Source organism: Hemiscyllium ocellatum, chromosome 12, assembly GCF_020745735.1.
Source record: "Hemiscyllium ocellatum isolate sHemOce1 chromosome 12, sHemOce1.pat.X.cur, whole genome shotgun sequence".
Lineage (NCBI taxonomy): Eukaryota > Metazoa > Chordata > Chondrichthyes > Orectolobiformes > Hemiscylliidae > Hemiscyllium > Hemiscyllium ocellatum.
The window spans coordinates 70,925,557-70,941,174 of NC_083412.1; the positions used below are offsets into that span (position 1 = coordinate 70,925,557).

General features: G+C 36.1%; 1 protein-coding gene across 25 annotated transcripts in view; it reads left to right on the plus strand.

Annotated features, from left to right (window-relative positions):
- Nucleotides 1–15,618, plus strand: part of LOC132821115 (target of Nesh-SH3-like) — a 348,093-nt gene that overhangs the window by 151,652 nt on the left and 180,823 nt on the right. For 18 of the 25 annotated variants that reach the window (XM_060833661.1, XM_060833668.1, XM_060833670.1 and 15 more), the window contains 7 exons: nucleotides 531–605; nucleotides 1,474–1,566; nucleotides 2,560–2,604; nucleotides 6,873–6,953; nucleotides 10,597–10,686; nucleotides 11,319–11,399; nucleotides 14,399–14,488. In XM_060833661.1, the coding sequence (XP_060689644.1) occupies nucleotides 531–605; nucleotides 1,474–1,566; nucleotides 2,560–2,604; nucleotides 6,873–6,953; nucleotides 10,597–10,686; nucleotides 11,319–11,399; nucleotides 14,399–14,488 (555 nt within the window). The remainder of the gene's footprint in view (nucleotides 1–530; nucleotides 606–1,473; nucleotides 1,567–2,559; nucleotides 2,605–6,872; nucleotides 6,954–10,596; nucleotides 10,687–11,318; nucleotides 11,400–14,398; nucleotides 14,489–15,618) is intronic. The other 7 variants (XM_060833679.1, XM_060833681.1, XM_060833683.1 and 4 more) reach the window with 1 other exon arrangement.

Here is a 15,618-nt window from a genome sequence, read left to right on the forward strand (position 1 = left end):
ATCTCTGTGTTCATAACGCCACCGCAAATAGCTAACAAAGAAAATATTCTCTAACCTATTCTTTCTTTGGATTCATTTTCCAATGTACTATTTTGGAAACATGCTCTGTAACTAGTCCATCAGTGATGTTTGCATGAAATGTATTTTCTGTCAATCATCAAACTTGATTTAAGCATATTATTCAGTTATAATATTCCCCACTCACTATGGGAAAAGGGAAATATAGTGTCACCTTCCAGACATTTGTATTTCTCTGTGTAACGTTGCATGGCTTTATTTAGTAACCTGGCGTGTTTGCAGTATGAATTTCTCTTTTCATTGGCAATGTGTTTCATGATTTGAGTGCCATAATTTCTTTGATAACAACCAGAGATTCTGCCTAACTTGTTATGGCCAAATAATGAGAATTTGCATCTGTTATTGTCAAGCTTAAGTTATCACACATGTGGAGGAGCCATCAGTATTCTAATAACGCGGCTTCGTTTCATGTCTTGGATAATTTTATACTTCTTTTCTGAAAACCATTGCAGAAATTCAGATACCAATTTTCCTCACTCCAAGCCCCCCTTCTCACCTTGATACCACGGATAAGCAGCAACCCACAGGTAGTTTCAATTATTGGAAAAGCCTGGGTGCGTTATTTCATTAAATATGATGTGTACTATTATGTCTATGAATGTATCATTGTTTGCTTGTTTTGCATGGCTGAAACTTTAGATGTAACATTGAATTTAGAAGTGTAAATTTTAATGTATCATACTTATTGCAACACTGAACAACTGATCAAGTCATTTCTTTTTTCAAGCTACGTTTCTGGTTCATAAAATGGTATCAACCTTATTTAGGTGCGTTATGTTTCAACTATTTTGAACTGATTCAATGTATCCTGTTTTCAACGCACGGCATGTGGCTGAGAAGATGGATGGGGTAAACTGCGTTAAGATTTTCATCAATGCTATTTGGATGCACTACAGGAAGGTTTGAAGGAATGGTCTGGTGTAGATTCTTTATCCTCCCTATGTGGGGCATCTGCCGATCCCATGCTTATCATTTCCTATGAAACACAATGCAGACCAGCTATTCAGCAGTACGGAGGATCACGTATTTAAATCCACATCCTCTGTCCCATATGATGCTTTAAAGTATTGCTATCAAAGAGACTTGGATCCAGTTCATGCAATTCTAGTTGTTCACTTGCATGAACTGCATTTGGACTCTCAAGATTGCAATCCAATTCTTGGAATTAAATTTAGAATCTTTTTAAGCATCTAGCCTGTTTAGTAAACAACAGGATGTTCTATGAATTGGCCAATATCTTATTATTACACTTGTCAGTACATAGTGTTTGTATGTTGAAATGCAAATTAGGTTCCACTTCCAGTTAATTTTATGATATTGTTTTTTCCAATGATGTCAGTTTCTCTGCTTGATCAGCAAACTGTTTCAATATATTTTCTTTAAAATGCATTACAGAACCTGTGACAACACCACCTTCTACCACTTTGCCATTCACTATATTAAGTACAACTTCTGGTCATACTGCTGTGGACAAGCAGCATCTCCCAGGTAGTTCCAATAGTAACATTCTAGAAAAGATGATTTTGTGAGTGGTGATGAATTATTTGCGATCTGTTCCAAATCAATTTGCAGCATCATGTGTGTATTTTCATTTTTTTTCATCTGGTGAAATTACATTTTGACACAATATACCTGAGCATTCTTGAAATTTTAGTGGTCTACATATTAAAGCCTTTTGGCAGGAGTTACTGTAGCCATTTTGTGAATTAGAGAGCATGAAAACCTCACAGATTAGAAGTATCTTCATTTTTATTAAGTTCCCTCTTGGGAAAAAAATACATTGTCTTTATCTGTTCTTTGACAAATTTTAGTTGATAATCATGATATGAAACTTTCTTGTAGCATGTTCTGAAATATAGTTATTTAAACATTAGTCAGTGACAACCTAATATTGGAACTGAGAGACAACAAAATGGTGATCAAGCACAAAACTTCCTATTTGCAAAGGCCAGTGACAGCTAGTCACAGTTTGACAACCATGTCCTTGATCACATGAGTGTACATATAACTCTACAGTGACAAGAACAGAAATTGCCAGAGAAACTTAGCAGGTCAATCAGCGTCTGTGGAGAGAAAGCAAAGTTAACATTTAAGGTCCAGTGACCTTCCTTCTGATCTCACTCTTCAGCTTCTGTTGTTAGGATGCTGAATGAAGAATGTAGTTAAATGTGTGGACTTGCTGTTTTGAATGCGTAATTTTTTGAGTCAAAGCATTTCCTTAAAGATGTGGTTAATTAATCATTATCAGCAGTAAGCTTTACTGCCTATTTACTAAGTTAATTGCTTAGAATATAACAAATTATTTCTGGCCAGCCTTATTTTGATAATGTGACTTATATTCATTATGTTATGATTTCTTCCTGTACTAAACTTGCTATGTTAGTTTATTTAAATAATTTATGAAAGTAATTTGTTTTCTCCTAATGTATCATGCAGAAATTCAGGTAAAATCCTCCAACAGTTAATTTTTATTTACTTCAGGCACAACATCTGCTTTAGATCCCATGGAAACCCAGAAGTTCTCAGGTAGTTGGAAAAAGAGTTAACCTGAATGTCAGATTTTTCCTAGTTGCAGCAAAATGCATGTTGTCTATTTGTTTATATACCAACAACTGTCAGTTCTAATGCTTTTGCAGCTTCTAAGGATTTGGATATTATTAACTGAGTGTTCTGGCACCTGATGTGCTGCATGTCCACTACACAATGTATAAAAAATGCTTTTACAGAGCAAGTCAATTTGTCATCATAATTGGCTGTTAAGAGTTAATTGAATGCACTGTTATGGAGCCAATAAATGGTGTGATTATCTCATGTTATTTAATCAGTGCGCTTGCATGAAGCGTATTACATGGACACTAAAATCTTGCATGTAAATGAGTCAAAGTCAACAAATTTGGTGGAATACTACAAAATACTGTATTTGCTTGGTTCATATTCACTTCCAAGATATAATTCTATCCCTCCCACTTTTAGTTAGTTGTATCTTTCTGCAGATGTCTCCATACTGTGACTGTCTCAACAAATGGGGAAAGGTGCAGTCTGTGTCCAAGCCAAAGCCAATGGTGTTTGAATTTATCCATTGATGATATAAAATGGCATATATATTAACCTGCCCTTTACTTTCTGTAGTTTCCATAAGAAAAGTCCTCTTCTCCATTATCTCTTTCTCTTCACAATATAGTTCAAGCATCGTGATGTGGAGATTCATAGTCCCTTTTATTTTCTACAAGTGTGTTTACACAATGATACTGAAACAGGAGCAAACATATCAAATACTCCGCAAGAAAAGACCAGTTGGTCCATCAAGCCTTCCCTACATTTGTAATAACTGGAAACTATGCACCAATCCACCATAAACCAAATACATTTGCAATCTTTTTGGAGAGGCAAAAACCTAGAGGAAAAAAGAAACCCAGATCAGAAAGAGAGAAAATTTAGAAAGTTTTTCTCCAATAGAATCTGATCTGGGCAATTACATTGAACAAGTGTTATCTTTCCTTACTTTCTTCATGATGTGATCTTTGCCCCATGTCAGGTACCAATATGTATATCTCTTCAAGGCCACACCAGCTTGCAATGTATCCCAGAGACTCGTTACCCCTAAGAAAGGGAGGCCACACATCATTTAGTCTATTTCTATTCTTACATACTTCAAACATGTCTTTTGGTCCTCTAGAATATAAAACTGTCATTGAGGAATTCCAGGAAAAATTGACATGACTGAGAATTCAGAACTGTCAACTTGAAACAACGACAAAATACTGTGGATACTGAAAATCAAAAATAAAAGCAGAAAGTATGAGAGAAACTCAACAAGTCTGGCAGCATTTGTGTGGAGAGAAACAGAGTTGACATTTTGAGTCCAATGTGATGTTTCTTTGGAACTGAAGTTTCTGCCAGACATACTGAGTTTTTATCTTGAAAGCAGTCTTTGTGCACTGAACAGTTGTCATTATTATCCTTCTGTATTGAAATGAGACCTGGACTGTGTTTCACATGGAAGAATACAGGAGAAATTCTTTCAGCACTGCCTCTGCGACTTTCTCCGTATTCAATGGAAGGATTGTCAAACCAATACTAAGGTCCTTCTTCAATGGACTGGTCATTGTGTGCACATGGGTAACAATCATTTTCCCTGCAAAGTCTGTCTTTCTTGATGCTCAAATGACCAATATTCCAAGGAAGAACAAAGAGGCAATGCACTGAAGCTCTTCTTGGAACCAGATAACATTAGCACTAATGATTGGGAGGAGCTTTCTACAGTCACTAATCTATCCATCAAATTGCTATACTTCAAGTCCTAATGCCTTAACAGTGATGCAGAGTGACAGAACAGGACAGGAAAAGAACAAATCTTGCACTTTGGATTTCAGTAACTCATGAGGTACCCTGCCACATGTAGACAAAGAGTCTTGGTGGGAAATCAGCCTATTGTCAAATGAAGAAACATGTGATCTTCAATAGATATCATGCTCAACTTGAGGGATAGCTGATGAAGAAATCTGCCCTACTCCATAATAGACATACAAGGTATTTAAACTTGCATCAGTATCTGAGGCTGTTTAAGCTAAGATTCATTTTTGAGGTTCTTCACTGATCTCTTTCCCAAGGTCACTGTTTCACTCATGATGTGCGGATACCAACAGTTAACACAATACTGTATATTCTCTCTGACCAGCAACCAGTATGGAGATAGAATTTGTATCTTTCGAGTTATGATGACTGGTTTAATTAATTCACCTAATATCCCTTGAGCTGTAGTATCAACATGCTGGTTGTGTACTTTCAGTGATGAGCACAATAACACTTTGATTATTTTCTCTTTCAAACGCATTCAAACAAGTTCCCTGCAAATCATAGAAACATAGGAAGCAGGAGCAGAACTAGACCATTGAGGGGCGGCACGGTGGCACAGTGGTTAGTGCTGCTGCCTCACAGCACCAGAGACCTGGATTCAGTTCCCGCCTGAGGCAACAGTCTATGTGGAGTTTGCACATTCTCCCCGTGTCTGCGTGGGTTTCCTCTGGGTGCTCCTGTTTCCTCCCACAGTCCAAAGATGCACAGGTTAGGTGAATTGAACATGCTAAATTGCCCATAGTGTTAGGTAAAGGGATAAATGTAGGGGAATGGGTCTGGGTGCGTTGCTCTTCGGAGGATCGGTGTAAACTAGTTGGGCCGAAAGGCCTGTTTCCACTCTGTAAATAAGTAATCTAAACCCCTCAAACTAGTTCTGCCATTCAACTGGATTGTGGACAATTTTCTCACTGTCATCTTCCTGCTTTATCCCTATGCCCATTGATATCTTTAATATCTGGACATCTATCATTTTAGCTTGAAGTAAGTATTGATTGAGTCTTTACTACCGTCTCGAGCAGGGAATTTCAAAGATTCAAAGGAAGTCCCCCTCTTCAGAGTCCTAGCTGACCTTCCTTTTATTCTGAGACTTTGCTCCTAGTTCTATATTCCACAGTTAGAAGAAACATCATTTCTATGTCTATCCTGTTGTACCCTATAAAGATTTGTACACTTCAGTGAGATCTCCTCTCTTCTAAATGCTAAAGAATAACAGCCTAGTCTTCTCAGTCTGTCCTTAAAGGGCACTTCCAACATGCCAGGGACTGAAACTTCATTGCTTCCCTCTGTGAGAAATATATCTGTCCTTGGGTACGGAGTCCAAAAGTGTATTCACTATTTCACATGTTCTCTTAATTATTAGACAATTTTGCACAATTGCAACAATTGTCTTTACCCCTGGAGCCAAAGCCTTTTGCAGTTGTCTCCCTTATTGCTTACTGCACCTGCATGTTAGCATTCAGTGACTTATGAATCTGGGCACCCAGATTCCTTTTGGGTATCAACAAATCCCATAATGAGAAATGTATAAGAACCAGAACAAACCTGACAAAGTATACATGGGAACGATGTTTCCTCTTTTGCTGAGTGCAGAATTAGAGAGCCCTTTTAAAATGTTGTGGTTCTGCTCGGATACCCGAGCTACAAATCTTCAATCAGATATTAAGCCCTTTTAAAAATTAGGCGTTCTCCTATTTTGGACAGAGATTTGTTTTCTATCAGAGGGTTCTGTGATGTTGGAACTCTCTGTCTCTGAGTTGGTGGAGATTGGGGGTCATTGAATATTTTTAAGAAACAGATTGACTCTTGTTAGGCAGGCACATTAAAATTTATTGGGTAAATAGGAATGTAGAATTCAAATCACCAACCGCTCAACCGTGACCTTGTTGAATGACTGAGTAGGTATGAGGGTCTAAATGGCTTGCTTCTACTCATAATCTGTGTGTTTATATTCCACTGAGGAGCTTTCATTTCTCTTTGTAATTATACCTGCACATTCCATAGCTCTATTATATCTCCTCATAACCAATGGAACAACTCCTCCCATTTACTTTCTGCAGCCGCTAACAGAGTGTGGAAAGATTTCTTCTGGGCAGCACTTTTTTTTGGCTAAAAGAAATATCAATCTTGATCCAACTGTTTTTAAGAATTATTATGCAACTTCACTTCAGGTTTTGTATGACTGGAAGCCCATTTCATGCATCCACTACTCTGCAGAACTGAAATATCTTCCTTAATCTTATTGAATGCTTGCAATGACTTGTTTTTTGTTCTTAGTCAAGATAAGCCTGCTTGTGTTGCATCAATTCACTGCCCCACAATGCTGTGCATTGCCAAGTTACTCAATGCTATTCAATTTGACTCAACCGTAAATGTCATGCATAAATTAATGTGCGTAAGTTCAGAGTGTTTATTTGCTTTCTTTTGAAAAAAACTTTCAGAACCTGAGATACCATCTTCCAGCCGTGGATCTTTCCATCCAACATCAGATCCTGATGCCATGAATAATCAGGAATTCAAAGGTAGTTCAGTGATGCATCGCTATGTAGGTTATGTCTTTCAGTGTAAATAATGCATGCATTTTCAGTGTACTGTGTACATTTATATGTTATCATTTTTACCCTGTTCATAGGTTATAAATTTCAAGGCTGGTATGAAGTGCCTATATGATGTAATTTGGTATGCAAAATGACTTCGCAAGCATTTGCACACTCGGCATTTGGTTAAAAATTCTCAAAAGAATGGTTCTGTAATACAATAAATTACAATTCTGTATAATTAGTTAAAGAAGATTGGAAACCTACATAATAGAGTTTTTTCAACAATTGACTGGTCTTTACAATTGCTTGGGTTGAATAATATTGAAAACCTGTATTGCATAGTGAATGCATTTTGTGTTACTTATTCATTGAATGGCATCTTTTTCACTTCCAAAAAGTCAAACACAAACTATAGTTTCATCCCTTTTTTTTGAAAAATATTTTTTGTTCTTTTCTTTCTCCATTGATTTATTCCTTTTCATAAAATATATAGGCAAATGGACAATTCACAGGTACTTGCTGCGGACTATTTTGAACAGGTTCCATAGGGATGTGGAAGAAAACTGGGCTGATTTTGGTTGCTTGTGGGTCAGGAACTCTAGTTCTATTTTGTTCCTACCGTATTGAAATTGGCAGCACACTATATAAGAAGCTATAAACATAGACTGTCTTTTGTCTTTTGTGCAGTGTATTACTGCAACAATGCATTGTACATGTTGCATTCTCAAGTCATTTGAAATGGTTACAATCACAGTTTTTAGGCATTGGAATGTGTTATTTGCAATGTCTATATTAAATTGTGGAATTTGGGGTTTTAATGTCTTTTATTCACAGTACAATAGCAAGCATCTTTTTCAAAGTGATTATGTGCATTTCTAGTACATTGCTTGTGCTTGTATATGCGTCTACATGTAATATATACAAAGTACATGCCAATAATGCTGATTTTAGAATGCTATGATCTTTATATATTGCACATAATCCACACTGGAAGCATTAAAGGCTAAGGATTGAAAAATACAACTTAAAAAGATCCTAGTAAAGCAATAGTATGTGGTCAAGATGAGAAAACCTCTCTTGATCTAACTTGAAGTGCTATAGTTCTTTACAGTGCAATCTCTACTTTTGGTCTTTGGGATGTATCTCCTGGTGAATTCACAATTTTAGTTCCTAACCAAAGTATGGAAAGGTGTTTTGTCCTCTGAGACTTTTACATGTGAACAAAACTATAGAAGTCAATTCTTTCAATTTTTGAAATATTCTTCCCATTTATCCTATTCTTTAGAATAATTAATCCCACAAGATATTTCATGTGGAAGTCTTAGTTTTTCTGTTGAGCTTTCTGAACATCATCTGTATGCATGCTGACTTCCTGTTCAAGCAGCCATTGATTTACAGGGCAGCTACCATATCTATCCGTCCATTCATGGTCAAAACATACTGCCACTTTTGTTTCCCCTTTTAATATCATTTCTGGCTTCAATCTCCCAACTGTTGTTATTTCTGAGGATTCTGGACTGCTACGTGTTTCCACAGGATATCTTGACATAAGATTTAACAAACAATAGAATGTAATAAAAAGAGAAGTTGCAATAGTGAGAATCGGTGGGGAGAAAAGTACAAAATAGGAAAATTAAGATGTCATACCAGCATTGGAAGGAAAGTATCAGAATAACCTGAGGGTGGGGAGAAGGCGAGGGGGCAGCTTGAACTGAGAAAGTAGGGAAAACAATGTTTTGGGATGGGGAAGGCATGAGTTGAGCATGAGCACAGAGAGTGCCACTGCAAAGCGAATGTTAGCTAGTTTTCCAGTTAACATCCATAGTAATTGAGGCCCTCGAATGTCCATTGTTGTCTGTGTCTATGTTTTCTTTTCTCTATTTGGAACAAAATAGTTCCTTAGTTTCTTTCCCAGACTGTCAAGTTTCAATAAAATCCGAAAGAACTGTGGATGTTGTAAATCAGAAACGAAAACAGAAATTGCTGGAAAAACTCAGCAGGGTAACTTTGATTTCTCTTCACAGATGCTGCCAGACCTGCTGAGCTTTTCCAGCAACTTCTGTTTTTTGTCAAGTTTAAATGTCTGTATCGCGTTGTGGCATTGCTACCTCAAAGCTGTTTTGTGTCACTCTTGTTACATAGCTTGATTATGCTCCATTCTATTCCATTGGTCTGGACAATGTCTTGATCACCAAAAAATATTACATTTGATTTTCATCATAGTGTGCATGCCAGTTTTATTTGCTTTTTTGAAAATGAATTGCAGAATATAAGGTATGATCCTTCAATATATCATTTGTCAATCCAACTTGTAAACCTGTTGCCCCAGACATGTAATTATTCACTGGTAGTTTGATAATTGCATCATAGAACTATCTTTTATAGAGAATTAGATGTGCTACCTCTAAAAATATTGGCATTCTATACTGTAGATTGGTATACTGTAATAATATGAGTAAGTCCTTGCAAATCAAATTTTATGATTAGTAGAACTTAGAAGAAACATTGCATCAATAATTTTGCATTTACCAGAAATGCAACTGTTGCTAAATGTCAAGTAGCATATCTGTAGTCAGGATATTACTTTAAAACCGTATATTACCTGAGTATTAAATTAAATCCAGGCTCATTATTTCAGCCAGGAAGGATGTTTAGCCAATATGCTGCATCTAACTGAGGAAACAGTTACTTCACATGGGAAGAATTTTTGTTTCCTATAATTGGCTGTGTCTCAGTTGGTAAATTGCAGCTATTTACTTTTGGTGGTTTGGATAGACATATTTCTGGTTCCATTATTTTAACTTATTTCTTGCATCCTCATTAAGAAATATTAAGTATTCTTTGATGAGTGTTGTTTCATGTTTATATTTTGAAATCTTATTTCTTACTTTCTGTTTCCTTTAATTGGCTCTCATTGGTTGAATTCGGTTGATTATTAGACAATAGGAAGTTTCGGGTCTAAAACCAAAAATCGCAGTTTAAGTGTATGCCTTTGCCTTAAAATCATCTTAAATGGTTTATGCAAAATGTGTTATGCATTTCAAAATCGAATGAATTTTCAGTACTCTATCCATCTCTTAGATGCTGTTTTTTAAATATTTTTGTCCTTAACCTGAAGTCTTTCCACAAGATTAAAATGCATTTGTCATAGATTTTGTCAGAGTGCAATTTATTTAGCCAAATGAAATACTATCAATTGATAGCATATTCTTATTTAATTACTTACTATCAATTTGGTGACTTTTTGTCCTTTGCTATCTCTTCTAAAAGGTAGGTACTGGAAATAATTCATGATTAGAGTGAACTTCTTGACTAATTACCATATTTGAGGGGTGGTGTTGGGGTGGGAATATGAGAAGTTGTTAGATGGGCACATTTCTGATTTGTTGCCCAAATTGCCTTGAGTTTTGGTTTAGGTGTCTTATAAGAGTTGGCTTTTTGGAGAGGTTGGAATATGTATACTGTGATACACAAGATATGATAACTGTGTGGAGCGGGATGATGGGCCAGGTCTTTTGTTGTTTACCATCATTCATACCTTCATAAAATCATTAACATAATTACTATGAACTTCTATATTATTAGCAAACAGACTTTTTTTTTGTTTCTGTGAACAACATTGCAGAACCTGAGTTTCCTTCTGCTACTAGTTCATTTTCGTCCACTTCAAATTTGGCTTCCAAACTTGATGTCACAGACGCGGAACAGTTCACAGGTAGCTGAGCAAATACAGCATGGGAAGCAATTTTGCTGTAGCTACTGTAATGAGCATATTCATTTTGCATATTATTTGCAGATATAAACATCGGTACAGTATGCTCAATGGCTTATTCACTGCTGACAGAAATGTTCATTTGTCACATATGAGCATGCACCAGCACAAAGTGCATTGTCTGCTCAATGGCTTAGCAGAGCATTTATAAGCATTGTGTTCAGTGATAAGTAAAGCCTATCTTGCATGGGTACAACATGTTATTCGAATAAGAGACAAATCATTGCTTGGAAGAAGTATGTTGTTTGTCCATGTGTCTTTTTGGCTGGTTACCTGCATCATGTAGAATATTATGTGTACCTTCTATTTCAACACCTTTTGCTTTGATCATAGACACTGTGCAAAATATGTTTATTTGTGTTGCAGCATGGATTTTATGCACTGTTGCTTAATGAGGTATATTGGTGCAGCTGCTACACAATTCCTCATCTGAAATTTAGTCTGCCGACTGTTTGCATGAATTGTGCTCCTTTGGCCAAATTAAGCTTTCCTACAGATGTTGAGTACCTTGTTCCCTCTTGAAGAAATGTTTTCAGATGTGTTAAAAGGTGTATTTTTTCCGGGAATAAAAACAGAATATGAGGAGCCATTCACCAAAGACTCATTTTCACTCACTGCTTCTGAACCTGATAAGATGGATAACCAACAATTCCCAGGTAGTGCCATTAATATATGTAAAATAGATATTTATGATTTCTTCACTGTGTCATATCATAGTTTAATATGTTCATAATTACTATGCGTTATAATGATAGCATTAATTAGAATTCCTTAATTCACTTAGACAGTAAATTTCATTTTCAATTAACAATTAACAAGAGTATTATGTAATATACATTTCTTGAGCCGTAAACTGATTTTGTTTTATCGTTGATTTTTAACAAAGTAGTTTGCTTGGAAAACATATTGTATCACATCCATTGTTATTTATTCTCATTCTATATTGAATCCTTTATAAATCTACTTAAATCAAGTATAATATGACTATTTGATTTTGATATATTACGTGAAAATATTTTGTTTTACTGGGATGTTGGCAAAGCTGACCAGTCCAGCTTTTGTTGCTCATTCCTAATTGCCTTTGAACTGAATAGTTTTCTAGATCATTTTAGTGGACAGCGGATTTTGAAAAGATTTGTAGTGCAGGTTGGGGTTCTGGATGTCAGGTTCATTTTCAGACATTTTGTCACCATACCAGGTATCTCTATCTATATGTCTCTCCTTTTACCCAAAGGGTACATTGCTTTTGATATCTGTCATTCAGCCCCTCCACGCCCAACAATCTCTGAGCAGTTTGTTTTCTTCTCATGATCTCTGCTAGCTAATGTCACAATAGCATTGGTTCTGTTGTTAGCTGTTTATACGGATTTGTCCTGATAAAACTATTGTTCATTTACTTCCTGTGAGGGAGTGGCCATCCGTTTTGAAACTGCGATCCCGAGGTCCACTGTTAGAAGGGACCAGCAGGAAAATACTGGTTTGCTTTTCCCTTCAGGCTTTTTTAAACTCTGCTTTATTTTTTGACCAGTGAATATTAGATTTAATAAATCAGATACATATCTGGCTGCACTTTGCTTGCGTGTAAAAAAAAGACATTTAAACTAAAGTTGAGGGCAGTGTACGCATAATAAATTTCTATGCATAGTTTGTTTTAAGATTTATTATATTCCAAATTTACAGTAGCAAATAACAATACAAAATTTGCTGCCTAGATCAAGTCAAAAGCTAAATTTACTATCCCAGGTTAGAGTCAGTGTGCAAATAACAAAGATTCTCAGTGTCGCCTTGGGAGGAGAGTGGACAGAGGGCAAATAGCAATAGCAATTGAGTATGAAAATTGCATTGATTGTTCAATGAATTCAGAAGCATCTGTTAAGTAACATGCTATAGTGACTCTGAGTCCTGTATCTTTAGTGGAGAAAGATGTGGGGAAAGAGCTGAAAACAAAATGCTGGAGTTCAGTGAGTAAAGCAGCATCCGTGGAGAGAGAGCACGCCAACAGTGCTCTGATGAAGAGTCATCTAGACTCAAAAAGTTAGCTTGCTCTCTCTATCTCTCTCCACCAATGCTGCCTGACCCACTGTGATTTCCAGCATTTTTTGTTTTCAGTACAAATTCCAGCATCTGCAGTAATTTGCTCCTAAGATGTGGAAAGATCTTGATTCCAGGAAGAAAACATCCATAGAGGGAAACTTAATGGATCCAATGTAGAATTTGAAAGACGTTAGTCTTATAGAGCCAAGAGTCACACAGCATAGAAACAGACACTTTTGGTCCAACTTTTCTGAGCCAACCAGACATCCCAAACTGACCTAGTCCCATTTGCCAGCATTTGGCCCATATCCCTCTAAATCCTTCCTATTCATATGCCCATCCAGGTACCTTTTAAATTGTAATTGTACCTGCCTCCTCTACTTCCTCTGGCAGCTCATTCCATGCAGGCATCCCACTCTGTGTGAAAAAGTTACACGTTAGGTCCTTTTTATATCTTTCCTCTCTCACCTTAAAACTATGCCCTCTAATTTTGGACTCCCCTAACCTGGGAAAAAGTGTTTGGCCATTCATCCTGTCCGTGCCGCACTTTATTTTACAAACCTCTCTTTTTAAGAACTTAGTCTTTACTTTGTTTTAACTTGATGTTATAGGGAATAGGATGAAATAACCTTACATGTGTTCCCCAGCTCTGTATTAAACTGTCACTAATGAGGTTATTGAAAGAAAACGTAACAGTGCATAAATTTTGGTTAAAAAGCAAACTTGAGAATTTTGTTAAATTTTGACTTTTAGTGCTGAGCTAAAGCTTCAATGTTAAGTTTGTTCAGTTATGCCTTAATTTTGCTTTTGGAATAATGTACCATAATATTTTCACACACAAAACAATACAATTTGCATTTATGTAACACTTTTTACATCATAAAGGTTTCAAAATGGTTAAAGAAAATATCATTAATCAAAATTGTATGCATTTGAAACAATTGCCTTCACTTATACTGTCAGTTAATATTCTCAGTCACAAAAATGTTGATTGCTTTGCTTCAATAATCATGGCTGTGGGATTTACTCTCAAATATAAATTACTTACAAACCATTTTAATTCACCTTTCTCTGATCTAGATGATATACATATGCCATGACTCACAAATAGCCTCAATAATTATTCTGAGTCCTGCAGTAAAAGCTGTTCATTGTTGAAGTAACGATGTTCACAACTGTAAAGGTTTATGATGACAGTATAATTACTTAGCTGATCATGTCCTGAAATACATTGACTGAACAAGGAAAGTCCAAAGGAGTTGGCATTTGTTTAGATAATATTTGTTATTGAAAGCAAATTAGATTTCAAAACTGATGTCCCAATCTCATTTTGAATTCAATTTGTGGACTTTGTGTTGAATAAGCTTATAAATCAATCATTGTAATTTATTTTTTAGAAGTCAAGTTGTGATGGTTTTGTCAAGGATGCTCACTAGTTAAATTTCACATTTAGACCAGTTTTACAGACTCGTTCTGTGGTTATTACATTACGTCTTTTTCCACTTCTGAACAATTAATCAACTGTGTTGAAATGGCAAGTATAAATGTCTTTTACTACAGTTGATGTCATTTATCCCATACGGTTAAACAACTTATTTCATTTTTCCAAACTACTTTGCAGAGTATGGGATATTAACCTCCATCATCTCAAATATTATCACTTTACGTACGACCTCTGAATCTGATGCCATGGCCAACCAAGAATTCACAGGTAGTTGTAGTAATGGGTATGATGTAGTCATGAAATTCATTGTAGAAAGCAATATTTAAATGGTTGGATGAGCTGTTTTGTAGGGTCAATATACTCTTCTTTATTAAGTATGCCAACTAAAGTTGAGCACCAGTTTTGAAGGTGTCATCCACTGTTTGTTGACATATGCTTTATTTGTTCTCATTTTGTCTCCATCGAACCTTTCATTTTAATAATTACATTTGAATGATTATATACTTCTTGCGTTTGTCTTAATCAACTTGAATTTAACGTGTGATGCTTTTTTCAGCTGGATGGATCGTTTTGTAAATTTTATAACTCCTTTCGTGTACTTTTCATTAGTTTCTTTCATGTTCTACATGAAACAATTGAGGTGAAATTTCAATCATATTGAGAGATTCTGGAGACCTGATTATAGCGAGTATTAAAGGCCTTTTGTAAACACTAAGCATTTTTATCTGGTTACTCTGTGCAGGTAAGGGTTAGAAGATAACAGGGTGACTATCAAACCCTGAATCCCTGCAGCTGTTCACTAGCAGGATGGCACACAGGACAAAATCGGACTCTCACCAAACAAACCTCTTAGTGATTGTTGCAGGAATTTTAAATTTCTTTAGCAGTCAAGTTAAAATTATAAAATAAACTTGGTATTTAGATATAATCTACTAAATAAATTAATTTGCTGTTAACAGAACAATTGACTAAAATATGTTCAGTTTTCTCCTGGTATGGAGTATTGGCACCAGGTGACCTACTTTACATATCACAGTTGTCAGTTTATTAAAATCATAAACCAATGAAATAAGGGTTAAATTTCTGCTCTTTTGTCTGCTTTTATATCATAATAGAGGATTTGAGCTATAGGGAAAGGCTGAATCGGCTGGGGCTGTTTTCTGTGGAGCGTTGGAGGCTGAGGGGTGACCTTATAGAGGTTTACAAAATAATGAGGGGCATGGATAGGGTCAATAGACAAAGTCTTTTCCCAAGGGTCGGGGAGTCCAGAACTAGAAGGTGTAGTTTTAGGGTGAGATGGGGAAAGATATAATAGAGACCTAAGGGGCAACTTTTTCATGCAGAGGGTGTTACATACATGGAATGAGCTGCCAAAAGTGGTAGGGGCTAGTACAATT